This window comes from Apodemus sylvaticus, chromosome 1 (genome assembly GCF_947179515.1).
Source record: "Apodemus sylvaticus chromosome 1, mApoSyl1.1, whole genome shotgun sequence".
Lineage (NCBI taxonomy): Eukaryota > Metazoa > Chordata > Mammalia > Rodentia > Muridae > Apodemus > Apodemus sylvaticus.
The window spans coordinates 15,905,685-15,924,787 of record NC_067472.1 but is presented as its reverse complement, the minus strand read 5'-3'; the positions used below and the strand labels follow the sequence as shown (position 1 = coordinate 15,924,787).

Genomic DNA, 19,103 nt, shown 5'->3' with positions numbered 1-19,103 from the left:
AGCCTTTGCCCTTCTGAGTTCCAGGTTTTCCTCTAGCAGGGACCTGGTATCTTGTGTCACTTGGAAGAAGGGAGACGCTGGTGAGAAGGTAGAACCTTCTGTAAGCCTTCTCAAGCCCCCACCCCATTGCTTTCTCCATAGGGCTTCTGGGAACCCAAGGCCACTATTTTGTTTCTGTGGGCACAAGCCCTGTAGGTAGATTCCCAGGCCAGGGGATTTTGAAGAGCAAGTGGCTCCACTGAGACACCACCCTTCATCCCGTCTCCTCTCTACAGACCCGCTGTGCCTCTGGGGCAGAGCTAGAGGTCTGAGGTGGCCCTAGGGGGAGTCTTTGCAGGCTAAAGAGGCAAGCAGGTCCTTGTCAGTCAACATCCGGTTTTGCCTGCCGCCCCCTTGCATCCCATCTTTCCCCACTCCCCGCTGCAAATGCAAGCACCAGCAATAAATGTAAGGTCAGGGGAGTCCGCCTCAGCCCTTCAAGGCTGAGCAATATGTAAGACTGATTCCAAGGAGTCAGTGTTGGTCCTCCTCAGAGTAGACTTCCTGAGCCCATAGGTGACAGTCCTCACAAATTCTGTTCCTCCCGGTTTTGATCCACACAGGCCTGGAGGTCAGAGGTCTGTCTTACAGGCTCCAGGAGTGCAGCTCATGGCGGAGCTGGGCAGAGTTGCCCCACAGGTAGTGTTGGTTGGATGGATGGGGGCGACCTGACTGAGTATTTAGACTGTCTTCCACCCATGGTGACTTTGCAAGGAGACTTGGCTTCACCTGCCAATCGATGATAGCTTGTATCCATCAGTGATTTCCCACTATGAAGGGGAAATGGGCTAGAGGGGATCCAGTGTCAACAAAGGCCAGCCCCTTTCTTTCGCTTTGCTTTGCAAACGGGCCTGGGGGATGGCTGGCAAAGGTGATGTCTGTTTGCTCACAGAATTTACTTCATGCGTGGAGCATAAGAGATTACTCAAGACTGCTTATTTTTTTTTAAGATTTTTATTTTATTTTATGTAAATACACTGTCGCTGTCTTCAGACACTCAAGGCATCAGATCTCATTAAAGATGGTTGTGAGCCACCGTGTGGTTGCTGGGATTTGAACTCAGGACCTTCAGAAGAACAGTCAGTGCTCTTAACCACTGAGCCATCTCTCCAGCTCAAGAGTGTTTATTCTTGAATGTATTAATGAGTGAATGCCAAAACAGATGGAAAGCTAAGTATGGGTTCCTCTGGAAAAGGAAGGGCCCTCTCTTCTCTGTGGACACAACACTTTGAAAATAAGCTTGAGGAACAAAGCCACAGGTAGGGATCAGGGAAGCAGCCTGTCAGTAGAGCCCGGGTTCTATCTAGTTCTTCCCAGGCATGCGTGAGTGCGTGCATGTGTGTGTGTGTGTGTGTGTGTGTGTAGGGTGGGGCATCTGAGTTTTAATAGGGCTATGCATCCTCCAGAGCTGAACCTTATTGATTCTCCATCTGTGAATCACCTCCCTCACCCTCAACAGACACCAGCACCCCCACTTTAGACAAGGTCCCAGGTCATGGTTTTACTCCTATTTTTGAACTCTGCTTCCTACCTCTCAGAGACCAAATTCTTTTACATGTGACAACGCCTATGAATTCACTAGAGCGTCACCTAGATCTTCGGGATCCTTCTCCTCTCCCCAAAATTCCCTGTTTTGGGGGGCGGGCAAGGATAGATGTGCCTCCCCCACGGTGGGCACCCAGAGCAGGCGGTGACTGACAGATGCAAATGGTCCATCGGGCTCCCGCAGGCCGCTCTCCCCCCCACCTCCTTGCCAGCCTGCCTCCCGGCCAGCTCCCTCCTTCCTTTATCTTATCAAAGCCCAGTAATTACAATTGCTATTTTGTTTCCTCGAATCTGCAATCAGAGCTCCCGCGCCTAGATGAGGGAGTGCCTGTCATCCTGATCTCTGAGTGACAGCCTGACCACCTTTGCCGCCCCGCCCCCACACTCCGCAAACACAAACACACACATGCACACACTCCCTCCTGCAAACACAAACACATACTCTTTGCCAACACAAACGGTCCTCTCTGCAAACATGCGGTGGTTGGGACCCAAACGCACCCGTCACCCGGCCCCAGACCCCTCAGATCCACACCCAGGCCACCATGCCTGCAGGACACAGCCTTGCGCGCTTCCAGCGCCTAGCGTTCAAAGTGACACAGACTCTGTCGGGATGGTTCAAATGCAAATCTCCGCGATCGCGTTAGCAACGGGGAGCTGGCGTTCTTGGTGTCTGTCCCCCACCCCATCTCGGGTTGCTCTCCTTTAAGCGTTCTTCAGATACCATCCTGCATCCCGATGCACGTTCTCAGAGGCCAGATAATTGGCAGCACTCCTGTTGTGCCCTGAGAGTGCAGAAAAGGGGTATCCCGAAAAGGTGTGATCTGGAAAGAAGGAAAAAACAATTCCCAGGTCTGTCTGCACCGCGCCGCAAGGGGCCGGGAGACTCCTGAACTAGAAGGCGAATGTGGATTGGGCCCCCACTGCGGCCTGGGCTGTGCTCTTAGTCTACCCGCCAGGAAAACAGGCCAGAAATACAATGGGCGATCAGTGGAGTCCCAGGGGGTACACTGATGGTGGGGAAGGATGAGCGTGGGCTAGGCCAGTGAGTTTGGAAGGCTTCCGGAGAGATGGCTAGGGTAGTCGCTGCACTTAACGCACCTAACAAAAAATTGGAGGAGGTAGGAAAAGTGAGTGCCACCAACTAACTCCTCTCCCGTAGCACGGGCGCTTCGGGTATGCACTCAAAACTTAAGTGATTTATTCCCTCCTACCCTGCCTTACATTTAGCTAACTTTGATCCGGAGTAGAGCGGTGCGACCAGGAGCAGTTTTAAACACGCCCGCCAGAGGGCGCCAGCTCCTCCCTCCCCTCCAATCCGACACTCCGCAATGGCTCCCCGCCAGGGCCGGCCGGCCGGGGAAGCACCTGGAGGTTAAGGTCCCGGCCTCTAGAAAAGGCACCCGCGACCCTGATCTCTGAAACACAGAAACACATCTCTCACTTGAGAAGAAGGGAGGCTGAAAACTTAGCCCTAACTCCTCACACAGATGGGCGAAGACTTTTACAGTCAGGAGGAACCACTTCCCCTCTGCCCCAGCCCTACCTCACGGAGCCCAAGCTGGGCTCCAGGTCCCACTTTTCTTGCCTCCTGTGCCACCACCCCGGGGCTAGGTTCCGCCTTCTGTGCCGTGGGGGACACTCTAGCTCAGGCAGCCTCTTTGTGTTGAGAGGCCCCCTGCGTGTTGGCCGGCTGGTGTGAATTGGCCGGGCTCAGGCCCTGCTCCCTGTCTGTCTTCAGCTGTCTGGGGAGGTAACCTTCTGTTTGTTTGTAGGGCGTCGCCCCCACCCATCCCTACCCATCAACACTGCTGAACTGCTGACCCCGGGTGCAGTCCTCACATAAGCAACCCCTTTTCTCTTCCTGGCATAACAGTAGCCAGGCCCAAGAACCAGCTCACGCCAGGGTAGGGCAGTATGGCGGAGTGCTGGGGCAGCCGGGAGGGGTGAGGCCTCCGCAGAGGAGGTTGATTCCCATGGGCTTCTTTCTGCCCCCATATGCCAGGCCACCCGGATTCTGGTTTCCCTGTCACCCAATCTGGCCAGTTCCCTCCATCTGGCCCTGGGAATCAGGTTTCTAAGGGCCCTCTCTACTCACCCTACCTCAAAAGACCAGAGGAGCAGAGGCTGGTCCCCACCCGTCACAGGCCCTCTCCCTGGGCTCAGTCCCTCAGGGGGCAGGGATGCACATTCCTCAGGTTTCCTAAGCCCACTTATCTGTCCCCTGCCCATCAGCCTGAGTGCTGACAGAGGCCCAGACCCCTTGTTTGGAAGCTGATAACCTCCTGCCTTCGACGGCCCTCCCCCACCTGCAGGAACATGGAACAGGCTGGACGGGAGGTCGGTCTGCAGCGAGGCCGAGCTTAGGCCTGCTGTGGGCCCAAAGCCCTGGGGAACAGGATCGCACAGCTCACCAGCCAAGCCCTAGGCCAACCTTTGTGCTGCCACAGTGCCACCTGGTGGTCCCTAGGGAAATGGAAATGTCACCTCAGCATTGAAAAAAGCCACACAAGGATTGCAAAACAACCATACACCACTTTATTTAGATATTTACCTAAAAATGTAAAAAGTGTTAAAAATGTGTTCTGAATTTTTTTTTTCAGTTCTGGGGACTGAATCTGGGTAGGTGGGTCAGAAGAGGTGTTCAAAGGTGGTCCCACCCCAACAGAAAAGAAAGGGAAGCCTCAGGAACCACACAGGACTCTCAGCACCCGGCCCTCCCACCCCATCCTCTGCATCCAGAAAACCATTCTTGAACTTGTCCGGGAACATGGTGCATGGCACCTGCGGCAAGCAGCGACCTGACCTGAGAGGACAAGACAGAAGTGAGCGTCTGCGGCCTCTCCTGCTCCCTTAACCTCCCGGGTCCTGCGGGAGCCCCGTCCCCTCCTCACCGAGGCTAGGGCCTGCCCCTATGCTTTTTGGCAGGAAGGATGCCACACAGCTTAATTTCTTCTTCGCTGTCATCGTCACTTTCTTCTTCTTCAGAAAGATCGTTGTTTATACACACTGGTGGATACACAGTACACACAGGTTAAAGCCAAAGGCCCTTAAACACCACAGGTCACTTACTAAGTGCCCTGAGCGGCTAGGCTGACAGGGAACCTCATCTCCCAGGGTTCCGAAGTCTCGATGGGAAGAACCTCAGATACCGAATTGGAAAAAAACCCCAAAGTGCCCAGCCACGTCGCTGGAGCTGGGCACCGGGGCAGGGCACCGGAGTCCCCGGGCCTGAATGCAGGACACAGGGGTAAGTCGGGTGGGGAGGGAGGAAGGCTGAGGAGAGGGCCCGCTCTTCTCACCGATCTGGTGCCGACCAGTGATCCGCACCGGGCCAGAGCCGGACTTCAGGCGGAAGGTTACAGGTGGCTGGAGCTGGAAATCATCCAGACTGAGCTGGAAAACAAGAACGAAGGCGGCCTGGCCCACGGTGGCCCAGCGTGGCCCGCCCCGAGCCGCCCCGGCCCACCCGTTTAGAGATCCATCCACACGGAAGTCCTCGATCCATCCCAGCTTGCCACAACTCACCATGGGCTGGCACGACAGCCTGAGGTTGGCCACAGGAACTGCAATCTCCTGGTGGTCGTGATCGCGGGCCACAACTTCCACCACATTACACTCGTCCTTGGCCCCCTCGGTGAGGCACAGCTGAAAGGCAGCCCGACCCTCAGCGTCGAGGGCTGACACCACAGCCACGGCGTCGGCCGGCCTCAGGGTACCCGAGGAGGGGACCGGAGAAGCAGCCCCGTAAGGGAGCCCCAAGTGCCTCAGTGCGAGCGAGGGTGGGGCGCGGGCGTGTCCGTCGCCCCAGCACCGCACCTCCCTGCGCACCCCCTTACCATGTTCAAAGCCAGCACGTGTTCCGTGTCTTCCTCTTGCTCAACCTTGAAGGTAAAGGAGCGGGTGTGGCCGGAGAGCTCACAACCTGCAAGAGCCAGTGCGTTCGCTGAGGTGCACTCGTGGCGGGGCAGCGCGCCGGGCGTTTCACAAACTCCGCGGTCCCTCCACCCGGGCGTGTGCTCCGCGGGGTGAGCCCGGCCGCCGGCCCACACCCACGCCGCCCAGCCGCGCTCCCCAGCCCGACGCCTCTCCCACCCCCCTCTCCCACCCCGTACCGCTCGGCCACGCCCGTGTTCAATACCGAAGAAGAAACTATCCATCGTGACCGGGCCCGGGGCCCTCAGGCCCCCGCCACCCCCTGCCCGGACTCGGCTCTCCTGGTTCAAGAACGCTAAAGCTGCCGCGGCGCCGGCGGCCATGCTGAAACGGCCGTGAGAGCCCCGCCCCCCACGCACCGAACGCAGCTCCTCAGCCAGTTCCGGCCCCGCCCATTAAAGGGGCCGCGCTTGCGCCTGAACCTGAACCGCCGCACGGGGGAGAGCAGCTGTCTTCTCTTCCGCAAGGACAGGTAGCAAGGCCTCAGACTTTTTCGAGCGGGCTTAATGTTAGCGTCCATTCACTGAACCCCTTTCTTCCAACCCGGGGATATGTACAGATATTAGTGTAAACCTTTCCTATTTCCAGTAAACTCCGGGTACAAGCAGCCATTTTTACTTTCCCCGGGAATTCCCACCCACATCCCTGGCCAAATTAGCCCCTCCTTACTAATCGCAAACTCAGATGTTGGAATCAACTACCATTACCATTACAGCCTCCTCTCTTCTTAGGCAACTTCCCCTAACCCCACACACCAATATCCCTCCATTTAAGGGGATCAAGCCATGTGCCCCCTACCTATTCCAAAGAGAAACTGAGTGACACCACCCAACTTCACACAACTTCTACCTGCAGTAAGAGTGCAACTTACTTAAAAAACAAGCGTACTTTTCTGAGAAAAACCTTTGCTGTGGAAGGCAGGAGGGGGAGGGCTGTCTTCAAAATCCAGCCTACACTGAATTTGGATACCTGAGGAATCAAGAGATGTGAGGAAAGAAGATGGGAGAAACCAGAGAAAAGGCAGCACACCACACACTCACTTCAAGTTTTATTGTGCCTCTTGCATGGTCTGCAGATAGTTTTACAGTTCGTTTTCTATAGGAACTGAGCTGTGATCCAAACAATCAATGAAATGTTATTCCAACCTTAATAAATAGAACCATCAAGATGGCATAGCACTTTATCCTACAGTGATGACAGTATAGACCTGGACATGCTCAGTTATGTCCAGAAGATCATCCCAAGTGATTACTGAAAGCCAGCATTAAACAAAAAAGCAACTTGTTTAAAATTCCTGATTCCGTATGAAACTCTGAAATCCTCCAAATAAAACGTAATTCTCACTAAGACATGAAATGTATTCAGAAAGCTGAGGAACATTTATATCTAGTAACAATTTTGCCCCTCACCCCAGCCTTCAAAACCAAACTTGATTTAAGTTTTTCCAACACATTCTATCAAAGGTTTGTACTCCAATGAGGTGGCATATTTCAATACACTCTTGGGTCTCTGGTGCAAGTCACTGGATCCATTATATATACTGCTAAACGAAAAACTATCATCTCACAAGCTCACACTGGAGTTCTAGAAAGGAAAATGTTTCAAGCTTCCTTTTCTCTCTCCCCCCTCAGCTCAAAGTTCAAAAGCTGATGTAAAACTGAAAGAAAGCAAGGTAACAAAATACTGTTGAAAATCTATAAAGTTACTAGATAGCTAGCCATGATTAAAAAATAATAATCCTGCGGAGAATATCTGCCAGCTTCATGCTCAAAACCCTTAAATTCACCAAATCTAAATTAAAATAACATGAAGTTTTCAGAATCTCTGACTAAAAGAAAAAGTATACTATGGTTAACATATACTTATCTTCTTTTAAAAATTAGATACAAACATGCAAGAATTAAAGACTGATTCAATTAAACCAGTAGTTAGTTAACAGGCCTTTGCGATTAAATGACAATTGTTCCAAAGGCAAATGAGACTATTAGTCAGTCCCCTTACCCTTACTTGACAATGTCAAAACATTTCACATGCGGATCTGCTATTAAGGTTAACTCCCAGAAGTAACTGCACTTCCAACAGATTTGAGTCATATGAAGTTAGGTGCTCATACCCCAAAGTCAGGGCCTATCCCTACGTGGGAGGCACTTCAAAAATAAAACTTCTTAGGAAGAAAGGGACAGATGTAAAGGAAATCCACCATCCTGGTTTACATTATTCAAAGTGCTGTCCTATCCAACACCTTTCATTTTCAAAGGGGAAAAAACATAATATATAAAACAGTAAACAAAGCAGTCGGGACACAGCTATCTATATACAGAGATGTACAAGTTTTGTCAGTTTAGGCCTCTGCCACAAACAAATGCACACTTGTCCCTAACAGAGCACAATGGCCTGAACCAACAGTTACATGAGACAGTTGCCCAGAACTTTACAAAAAGCAGAAAAATTGCCCCAAATTGAAACTCACTAAATTTTTCTCATTCCTGCCATGTCTCCAAAGAACAGAGACATTTCATTCTGCACACCAAGGAGAATAAAGAGAGTGATTGATCTTCATTGCTCTTAGGTGAGAAATGCAACCACACTGGATGCAGAAAATAGTGCTGACTACATTTATTTAAGAACCTCTCCCTAGAGAACCCCATAGAAGAGGCCCTGACACTGACACAAGACCCAAAGAGGAGCACACCAGCGCACGGGATACGCAGCAGTACTATCTTCTCCCAACCAGCGAGCGTCTGAAAGTGTGATGGATGCACGTTACAGTCATCTTTGTTTCCAAGTCAACTGGTTGATCTGCTGCCGCTCCAGACACTGAACTGTGTGAAGACCTCAACCACCAACCACAAGGTGGAGTTAAGAGACTTTTGGACAGTTCACAGTGCCAACAAGTGTCACAGGCTTCGACCAAGTATAACCACATCCTTTGGAAATCCTTCCATTTTCGCAATTTCAAAACAGCCTAACTTGCTGTAAAATTCCAGAATCCTTTTATCATCTGGTCTTACTTCACAGAAAGCTCCCCGGGAGCCTAGAAATGAAACAAATGTTTTAAATGTCAGTCAGTGTACCATAATGATATGAATCGTCATGTTTAATATAGATACAGCTTCATCTATTCCCTAAATCTCTATTACAACTTTTATAAATGTTTTGTCGTAATGGGGTATATAATGGGGTGCTCTGAGCTATATTCCTAGCCCAACAACTTCTTAAAGTCTTTGTAGTCTGGCTGGCCTAGAACTCACTAGAGCAGGCTGACTTTGACTTTAGAAATCCACCTGCCTCAGTACTGGTTAAACATACATGTCACCAAACCTAACTTTAAAAATATTTTTTTTTCACTCTGGAAGGCAGGCAGGCGGATTTCTGAGTTTGAGGCCATCCTGGTCTTCAGAGTTAGTTCCAGGACAGACTGGGCTACACAGAGAACCCCTATCTCAAACCCCCCACACCAAAATTTTTTAAAGATTTACTTATTTTATGCATATGAGTACACTGTAGCTGTCTTCAGATTCATCAGAAGAGGGCATCAGATCCCATTACAGATGGTTATGAGCCACCATGTGGTTGCTGGGAATTGAACTCAGGACCTCTAGAAGAGCAGTCAGTGCTCTTAACCACAGAACCATCAACCCAGCCCTGGCTTTACAATTCTTAATACTCAGCCAGCAGTGAGTGAGAAAAGTCCTTCCCACGAAAGAAAATTCTTGGTGGGTAGTGGCAGCTTGCACGCTCCCTTAGTCCCAGTGCTCGGGAGGCAGAGGCAGGTGTAACTTCTGAGTCCCAGGACACCCATGGCTACACAGAGAAATTGTCTTTAAAACAAAACAGAAAACAAACAAACAAAAAACACAAGTCAAAATAAAAAAGGATAGGGCTAGAGAGATGGCTTAGCGGTTAAGAGACTGCTCTTCCAAAGAACCTGAGTTCAATTCCCAGCAACCACATGGTGGCTCACAACCATCTGTAATAGGATCTGACGCCTTCTTCTGGTGTGTCTGAAGACAACTACAGTGTACTTGTCATTTACATAAAATAAAGTTTTTTTTTAAAAAAAAAAAAGGATAAAGGAAAAACAAAAGAAAAAAAAAGGCTGGTATAAAGGTAAAAACAATCAGTGATCGGGTGGTGCATGAAGGTACCTGTGACCATATTACTAGACATCTAACTCTGAAAATGGCTGACTAACTACTCGCTATTAGCTAAGGGCTAATAAACTGTTGTCAGATTCTCACTATGTGTCCTGGGCTAGCCCTGTTATCATCTTCTTACCTCAGACTCTCGCACTCTGAGATCATGCGTACTACAATGTTAAAGTCTTAAAATGTGGTCTCACAGTTTTTTAAAGGACTGCCTAAAAAAATTCAAGAAATACTATCTGTGGTACTCAGAGCCTAAAGCATCATCTTGCTCTATATAGATTTCATCCGAGTATTAATGTGAAAGAAGGAATTTTTGAAGGCCCCATTTAGGTAATATACTCCAAAAAAAGTTGCACAAATTTCTTCATTAGGTTAATTTAAACTTCAACTATTTATGGGCTTCTGAACAAAATAAAGTATCTCATGTGTTCATTTCTCACTCAACTGAGGCTCAAAATGAGTGTTAATGTTCTAAAAGAGCAGCCTTTGTCAAGACCAATGCGTACTAAACACCAGCTAATTCAAAGTAAATGAGCAAAAATGTGCAGACCCGAGCTACTTAAGAGAACAAGGCAGGAACATAGCTTGAGCCCAAGAATCTGAAGCTAATCTGAGCAATAGAGATGACACACTACCCAAAACACACACACACACACACACACACACACACACACACACACACACACACGGGGGTGGGGTGGGGATGTAACTAGAAAGAAAAATTACTGAGCCACAGCATATGATGGAGGCCAGAGGCCAACTCTGGAGTGGGTGCCTTCGGGAGACTGAACTCAGGCCATGTGTGTGTGAACATCAAAAACAAAACAAAAACACCCCAAAAAACAAAACAAAACAAAACAAAAACAACTTTGGTCAAGTCAGTTCTCATCTTTCACATTAGTTAATATGGATTCTGGGAATTGAATTCAGGTTATCAGACCTGCCTCTGAGAAGCAAGGACCCTACCCATCCAGTGTCACTGTCATCCTCACCCCCAGCTGGCCTGGTACACACAGCCATCCTAGTGCTTTAGCACTTGAGTCCTGGGATTTTAAGTGTTGAGTGACCAGACAACTCTATTTTATTTTCAATCCCAAAACAGGGCTATAAGGCCTGACGTAGCACAGGCAATCTTAGCACTTAGGAAGCTCTAACAGAAGACTGGATTCTACCCCAGACTGAGCGAATACATATAAGACCTTGTTGCAAAAATCCAAAACTAAACTGAATGCTTTAAAAGGTATGGATGGGGCTGCTGAGCTGGGTCAGTAAGAAGACAAGCTACCAAGCCTGCCTGCCTGAGTCTGATCCCCAGCACCCACACGGGAAAGGAATCAATTCCCTCATGTCCTCCATGGATACGCACCCATACACACACATGCACACAAGGCAGGTATAAAACACGGTAACAAAGACTTGCCCACGGCTTGTGCATACCGTTGGCCTTCAGTGATGACAGGAGGCAGGCCATCATGCTTTTGGCGACACTCGGGTCAGTGACTTTTTTATGAATATCCATCTTGATCAGAGAGGGGAAGTTGGCAAGGAAAGTTTCTGGCAACACCTCCTGCTCTTCATGGAAACTCAACATTATTTTCTGCAAAAGAAATATTAGAATCTTATACTTGAATCCAAAGCTAGCCTCATCTATACAGTAATTCCAAATCACCTATAAACAGACCCTATCTACAAAATGAAAGAACACAAACATAGACAAACACACATACCCAGACCAAGTTACCAAGCACTTAGGGACCTGATATCAGCAGTTACCAACACTTATTGCACAATTATGAGGACTGTACTTGAGGACCCCAGCACCCACTAAGATGCCAGGTATGTGGCACATGCCTCTAACCCTGCTTTGAAGAGGCTAGATATGGGGCTGCTGGCTTCCAACTATATAAAAAATATGAACCCTAGGTTCAACCTCGCCTCAGAAATATGCAGAGTAACAGAGTAACTTTCCCAGCTCAGTCCGGGCCTCCATGTATGCATACAGGTATACATATGCACATACACTCATACAGACACATACAAACACAAACCACTTTAAGAAATGATTTGTTTAAACCAGTATGGTTGTTCATGCCCATATCCCCGAGTCCTGTGAGTTTAAGGTAAGCCTGGTATGCCACCATAGTTGTGTGAATGCTGGGCTACTCATGGAGAGTCCATCTCAGAAGACAAGAGAGTCAATCTAAAGGCAGCAACAGAACACTTGCTTACATGTGTGGAGCTACAGATTCCATCCTCAGCAATATACAGACTTGAAAATAATAATCTAAGGCCCAGAATGATGACACACATCTGTAATCCCAGCACCTGGGCGACAGAGGCATGCGAATCTCTGTGAGCTCAAGGTCAGTTAGTTCCAGGACAGGCAGGCCTACATAGCAAGAATAGTCTTGAAAATCCAGAATGAATACACAAACTTAAAAAAAAAAAAACCAAATGGAAATCTGAGTCAGCTATTCAGGAGGACAGGAAGATCTTGAGTCCAGAAGGTTCAAAGTTAGCCAAGGCAATATAACATAATAAAATCCCGTTTCCAAGAATAGACAAATATTCATGTTGTTGAATAGTTTAGAATTTTGTTATTGATAATACATCAGCAGCGGTTTCTTAAGCTTGAGAAATGTTTGAACGGACAGATTGGAACTCTATACTGAAACTTTTACCTGGAAATCTATAAATTATATTATTTTTTTATTCGATATATTTTTTATTTACATTTTAAATGATTTCCCCTTTTCTGGACCCCCACTCCCCGAAAGTCCCATCAGCCCCCATCCCTCCCCGTTTTCCCACCCAACCCTTCCCACTTCCCTGTTCTGGTTTTGCCCTATACTGCTTCACTGAGTCTTTCCAGAACAAGGGACCACTCCTCCAGTCTTCTTTTTTTTTTTTTTTTAAAGATTTATTTATTTATTATATGTAAGTACTATGTAGCTGTCTTCAGACACTCCAGAAGAGGGTGTCAGATCTTGTTAAGGATGGTTGTGAGCCACCATGTGGTTGCTGGGATTTGAACTCAGGACCTTCGGAAGAGCAGTCAGTGCTCTTAACCGCTGAGCCATCTCTCCAGCCCCTCCTCCATTCTTCTTGTACCTCATTTGATGTGTGGATTATGTTTTGGGTATTCCAGTTTTCTAGGTTAACACCCACTTATTAGTGAGTGCATACCATGATTCATCTTTTGAGACTGAGTTACCTCACTTAGTATGATGTTCTCTAGCTCCATCCATTTGCCTAAGAATTTCATGAATTCATTGTTTCTAATGGCTGAATAGTACTCCATTGTGTAGATATACCACATTTTTTTGCATCCACTCTTCTGTTGAGGGATATCTGGGTTCTTTCCAGCTTCTGGCTATTATAAATAGGGGTGCTATGAACATAGTGGAACATGTATCCTTATTACATGCTGGGGAGTCTTCTGGGTATATGCCCAGGAGTGGTATAGCAGGATTTTCTGGAAGTCAGATGCCCAGTTTTCGGAGGAACCACCAGACTGATTTCCAGAGTGGTTGTACCAATTTGCAACCCTACCAGCAGTGGAGGAGTGTTCCTCTTTCTCCACATCCTCGCCAACATCTGCTGTCTCCTGAATTTTTAATCTTAGCCATTCTGACTGGTATAAAATTACATTATTAAAGTAACTCTTAAGTTTGTGTACTGTGTCTGCCAAAGTGTGAATACAGTTTTAACAGAGTAAAAGAATCATGGTTTTCCTTCAAGACTCGGATCTTTTTAACTAAGCTTTTATTTAAAGTAATAAAACAGAGTACTGTGGATTTAGGTCAGTGACAGGGCACTTGCCTAGTGTGTCCAAGGCCCTCAATATAACTGGAAGCACAGCAACAAAGTAAGTCTTCCTTGAGAGACCAGCAGCTAGTGGGTGATGTCATGGATGCCAGTAAAGCGTCTACACGGGATTCAGCTGCACAGGTACTCACAACACAAGTCTCATTGGAGCTGCAGGGCTTTCAGAACTAAAGCTGAAGACAAGAGGTAGATCCCCATCACCAAACCTGGCTGCCTGGTCAAGGACACGCATGAAGATGGGACCTGGAGGAAATCAACATCTTCTCCCAGCCCATGAAGAATTCTGGAATTATTTTTTTCATGGACACATCCCTTAAGGATGAGGTGGGTTTTTGTTTATTTCTGCCAGAACAAAAGCAGATTTAGGCTGACCAGACCAGACTTAGGGCTTGTGTCATTTCTGGGGGCTCACTGTATAGTCATGTTTGTCCTAGATGCTGAGCTCTTCAAAGTGGAGCTGTTGCTCTCCAAAGGCCGTGGCCATGCTTTTCATTGCCCTGTGGAAAGGCTACAAGGGGGAACAAGACTGACAGCCCTACACTGTCCCATGCATCGTGATAGGGTTCTGACACTTGCATCTTTTCTGCTCCTGTGTTCTAGAAACTACCAATAGCCAGTACTGATGATTACTACACATCAACTGGGGTCTGGACTGGTGCCCAGGACAGCTCTGCCAAGGCTTACTGCTATCTGATACCCCCAAGCTACACAAAGCTAGTCTCTCCATCAAGAATTCTCAGACCATCTTTTGAAAAGTCATACTACTCTTAAAAGCCACTCAAAAGACTCAAGACTCCAGCTGTGGCCATCAGACAGGATTTTTATAAAACAAAACTTAAGACAATGAGCTGCCAAGTGATAGGTCTCACCTATCACTTTCGATGGGTAGAAGGAAGAGGATCCGGAGTTTGTGGATAGCCTTGAGGACATGTGACTCTGTCTCAAAAAAATGTAATTCAGAGCAAAGGTGTCTCAGCAGTTCAAAGCTGTTGCTGTTTTTCAGAGGTCGTGAGGATCCACATTACAGCTCACAGCTATGGGATTCCAGTTCCAGATCTGATGGCCACAGGGAATAAATCCCAGGTACACATAGGTATCCATGCACACAAAACACCCATACAGACAAACAACTAAAAGGTTAAAACAAAACAAATAATAACCAACATTGTAACTGAGTGCATCACATGAAATAAACATGTTAGTCCACACAAAGCCATAAATTCAATCCCAATCAGCATGAAAATAAGAGTGTAAAAAAAAAAAAAAAAAAAAAGACACAATTTCCCCTGTCAATCTGGCTGGCCTGGAACTTGCTATGTAGACCAGGCTGGCTTCAATGCTACTTCTGCCTTCTGAATGTTGGACAAAAGTATGCACTACCACACTTGGTGATTTTTCAATGGTCATAATTCTAAACCAATGAGTTACCTCAGCCTCTGAGAGCTCTTTGTCACCATTCGGCTTGGTGTATTTCTCCTGCATGAAGGGAATCCAGGAAATTTTACACTTCTTAATGAAGGGGGTCACATCTACAGTGCCTAAGGCATAACCACAAATACCATCTTCATCTTCTAGGACGAAGCAGTAATCCAGGCTGAGGGAGAGCAGTCCTCCTACTAACCTGCTCAGAAGAAAGGAAGAAGCCAGAGTGAGCGTGTGAATTACTAACACGGAATTCACAAGCAGTGACACGAGGCCCAATGTACCTAGCTTATGAACACGACCTCTGGAATAACATTAATAAAAATAGATATAACATTCATTTTCATCTTAAGATTAAACTGCAATTTAAAAAAAAAACCCTTCCAGTCAACACCTCCCCTTAAGCCAAAACACTGGCTATTATAAGAAGTATATCTACCACCCAAGCCAAATAGGTATCACATACTTGTCTCCAATAAGGTCAGGCTGACTTTGAAAAGGTAAACCCACTCCATCATCATACATTTCTCTGCAAATCTTGTACACGGAAGCCTGAAAATATAATCTAGTTAGTCAACGCACCAAGAAAAATGTCAAAAAAAATGAATAAAAGCAGCTGTGTGTGGTGTACATAGAAAGCGGAGGCAGGAGGCTTGCAGGTTAAAGCCATGTTGCTTAATGGGCTACATGCTGAGTTTTGAGGCAACTCTGGATCACAAACTGTCTCAGAAAAAGAATTACAAGTTTAAAGGAAAAAAAAAGTGTGGCCTATCAGAAACATTAGCTGGGGGATGCAGAATCATCTCCATTGTATTATTAAATATTCTTGGTTAGGTCTGTAGCTCAGTGGGACCTAACACATACAAGGTACTGTACATTTGATCCCCAGCACTAACATTTTATTTATTTGGGTCACATCTGTAAAACCAGTCGCAAACAGCAGGGCATTAATCAAGACTGAGAGACCTTTAATTTTTACTACTATAAAGCTGTGCACACGTGTCCCGGTGTAGGGTAGAAACATATACGTACAGGCTCTCTAAGGTACCTCATTCCCCAGGGCACTAGTCACAGAAGTTGTGAGCTGCCTGAAGAGACTGGGCTGGGACTGAAATCTGGCCTTCCCTCCCACCCACCCCCTTTTTTTTTGGATTTGGTTTTTCAAGGCAGAGTTTCATTGTGTAGCCATGGCTGGCCTCGAACTCAGAAACCCGCCTGCCTCTGCCTCCCAGAGTGCTGGGATTACGGGCGCCACCATCACCCGGCTTCTGGCCTTCCTTTAAGAGGATAGAAGTGCTCTTAACCACTGAGCCATCTCTCCAGCCTAGGAGATGAGTTTTTAAAGTAAGTTGTGGATTCAAAAGCCAGTAAACTTTTATGAGTCTCTTCAACCTTTCTTCTTTGAGGACAGAGTCTCACTACACAGCCCAAACTTGTTCTAGACTAGAACTAGATCCTGGGATTTCAAGGCTCAAGTTCTGGGATAAACCCATAAGGACCTGCTAATCTTTCACTTTTTGAAAGAACAATTTCACAATACTTAAACATGTTACTGTCTTTAAAGAGACTTTCTTTAAATACCTGATTGTCAACAGCCAGGAAGCACTTTACAGCAGAAAATTCAAGGACATACAAGAGAAATAGCAGTCAAGGATAACACAAACTTAGGATACACTGGAATTTGTGAATTAGGCATTTTATTCATTTACTGGGCTTTTTAAAAACATTCTATTTTTTATTTTATATGGATCCGTGTTTTCCCTGCATGTAGTCTATGTGAGACTGTTGGATATTGGAGTTACAAACAGTTGTTGCCATGTGGGTGCTGGGAACTGAACCCAGGTCCTTTGGAAGAGCAGTTAGTCCTCCTAACCGCTGAGCCATCTCTACTAGGCTTTTAAAAACAAGGTTTCTTTCACCTATTAGCTCAGGCTGTCTTAGAATTCACTAAGGCCCAAGATGGGCTGACTCAACATCTTAAGTGCCAGGATTACAACCCTGTGCCACTCTTACCTAGCTGCCATTTGACTTTTAAATGGATACTTCTCTGCCTCCCCCAAATAATAGTGATTGAAAGAAGGGCTAGGCAAGACTGCAATCAATGAATACTTGCTATTAACTATCACCAATCCTCAATTTTTCTAAAGGTTGTAAATTTTACTTATGTGTTGGCCTGTGTGAGCTGAGTATGTGTACTATCTGTGTGCAGGAGCCATGGGCCAGAAGATGGTTCTGGATCCCCTGGAACTAGGATTACATACAGGCAATTGTGAGTTGCCATAAGGGAGCTAGCAATGATCTCTGCTTCTCTGCAAGAGCAGTGAGTGTGGATAACTAATGAGCCATCTCTCTAGTTTAAACCTTATTTTATTCTTTTAAAACTTTATTTTATCTATATATGAGTATATGATATATATGAGATATCTATATATATATATATCTTTATTTTATGTATATGAGTACACTGTCGCTGTCTTAAGACACACCAGAGGAGGTCAGAGGTCTATTACAAATGGTTGTGAGTCACCATGTGGTTGCTGGGATTTGAACTCAGGACCTCTGAAGACCAGTCAGTGCTCTTAACTGCTGAACCATCTCTCCAGCCCCCTAACTTTTTTAGACAGTGCCTTACCATGTAGCTCTGGCTGGCTTTGAACTCAGAGATCTGTCCATTTCTACCTCCCAAGTACTGATATGCACCAACACACATGGCACCATTTTGACTTTCTTCTTTTTATTTTTGGATTTTTTTTTTTTTTTTGAGACAGGGTTTCTCTGTATAGCCCTGGCTGTCCTGGAGCTCACTCTGTAGACCAGGCTGGCCTCAAACTCAGAAATCTGCCTCCTACTGCCTCCCAGAGTGCTGGGTTTACAGGTGTGCGCCACCACCACCTGGTCCATTTTGACTTTTTAAAGGTAAGAATTAAGAGACTCAGCTCAAGTTATTAAAAGTTCCAAAGGAGGTAAATAAGTTACTTAAGCTCCTCAAAAATTTCCTAAATTTAGTCCTCAGTGTTTTAGTAGAGGGTTTAATGTTTTAGTTAATTTCCTCAATTTCAGGGCAGTATTTTGAGGGCAGAGCCCCTCTGGAAGGTGCAGGCTGACTGAGCAACTCTTTCCTCTCTGGCAGCTCTACTCTGCTCTGCCACTGCACCGTGAAGATGAGGCGACATAAAGCATTGCAGTCCATAAACTGAAACCATGAACCAAACCCAGCCATATCTTCTGAGACAGCCTCACCCTGTAGGCTTGGATGGCCTGGAACACACTGTGTAGACCAAGCTGGCCTCGCAATCAGAGCCCTGCCTGCCTCGCTCCACACCTGGCTTTTGGGTTAGTTTAAAGGCAGGTTGAGGACTGCAAGCCTGAAGCTCAGTGGCAGCCCAGTCTGATCCCTAATCCCATAAACAAATTAATTGAGCAGTAATTTAAGACAGAAGCAATTCCTTCAACCATCTAGTTCAAAGGGAAGTCGTAAACATGCATATAATCATATACTAAGTTGATAAGCAAAAAAATTTACCTCATCTTTAGGGAAATAAGGTCTGATAGTATAAACTTTGGAGGTAGGAGTCAGTGGGGGTGGTTGAAAAAAGAGATCATTTGCTCCATCAATAGGCAGCAAACGCTGTAGGAAGGAAAAAAAGGGAAACAGATTAGTGCTGAGAAGACACTCATTTCTTTCAATGAGTGTGCACTGCAGATTACCAACTTAACATTAACTGGCTACTGCAGGCAGACCTAAAGAAGAGGGGTATACTACACTTTACTAATATAACACCTCTTTCCTGGGGGAGGGGTGTTTTCAGAATAGAAATTACCCAAACTGACTTACACAGCTTTAATGACATTATTAAAAGAAATCTAATTTTATAATCAAAACAACAACAACAAAAAAAATCTAGTCCAATTATGACATAAATATGTTTTTAAAACCAATTTTAAATGAACCATCTTTCTACAAGATGGCAGAACAGAATGTCAGGAGGAGAGGTTTGGTCTGAAGAGGGTTATCTGTCCAGGAGACACTTTATCCCCAAAGCAATGCGCTTCAGTTTGCTGTGCGCAGCAGAGCACCTGTTGGGGGGAGAAAAGTAGAGCACCTGAAAAATCCATGAACAAATTCCAGCAGCAAGAACACGTCTATCTTGTCCAGACTATCACCAGCAGACAAGTTTTTGTTTT

At 46.4% G+C, this 19,103-nt stretch overlaps 2 protein-coding genes across 2 annotated transcripts in view; both read right to left on the bottom strand.

Annotated features, from left to right (window-relative positions):
* Positions 1 to 4,099: 4,099 nt before the first annotated feature.
* On the bottom strand, positions 4,100 to 5,873 carry Npm3 (nucleophosmin/nucleoplasmin 3). Its single transcript, XM_052184805.1, has 6 exons — positions 5,726 to 5,873; positions 5,424 to 5,509; positions 5,113 to 5,232; positions 4,887 to 4,980; positions 4,479 to 4,593; positions 4,100 to 4,390 (listed from the first exon to the last, which is right to left on the bottom strand). The coding sequence occupies exons 1-5, from the start codon at positions 5,841 to 5,843 to the stop codon at positions 4,484 to 4,486; spliced, it is 528 nt and encodes a 175-aa protein (XP_052040765.1). The 5' UTR covers positions 5,844 to 5,873; the 3' UTR covers positions 4,100 to 4,390; positions 4,479 to 4,483.
* A 682-nt stretch (positions 5,874 to 6,555) lies between these two features.
* The window catches only part of Oga (O-GlcNAcase), a 36,901-nt gene continuing 24,353 nt past the window's right edge, over positions 6,556 to 19,103 (bottom strand). The window contains exons 13-17 of the mRNA XM_052184798.1: positions 18,442 to 18,546; positions 15,385 to 15,470; positions 14,925 to 15,117; positions 11,106 to 11,265; positions 6,556 to 8,554 (exon numbers count right to left, since the gene is read on the bottom strand). Of these exons, the coding sequence (XP_052040758.1) occupies positions 8,418 to 8,554; positions 11,106 to 11,265; positions 14,925 to 15,117; positions 15,385 to 15,470; positions 18,442 to 18,546 (681 nt within the window). The 3' untranslated portion in view covers positions 6,556 to 8,417. The remainder of the gene's footprint in view (positions 8,555 to 11,105; positions 11,266 to 14,924; positions 15,118 to 15,384; positions 15,471 to 18,441; positions 18,547 to 19,103) is intronic.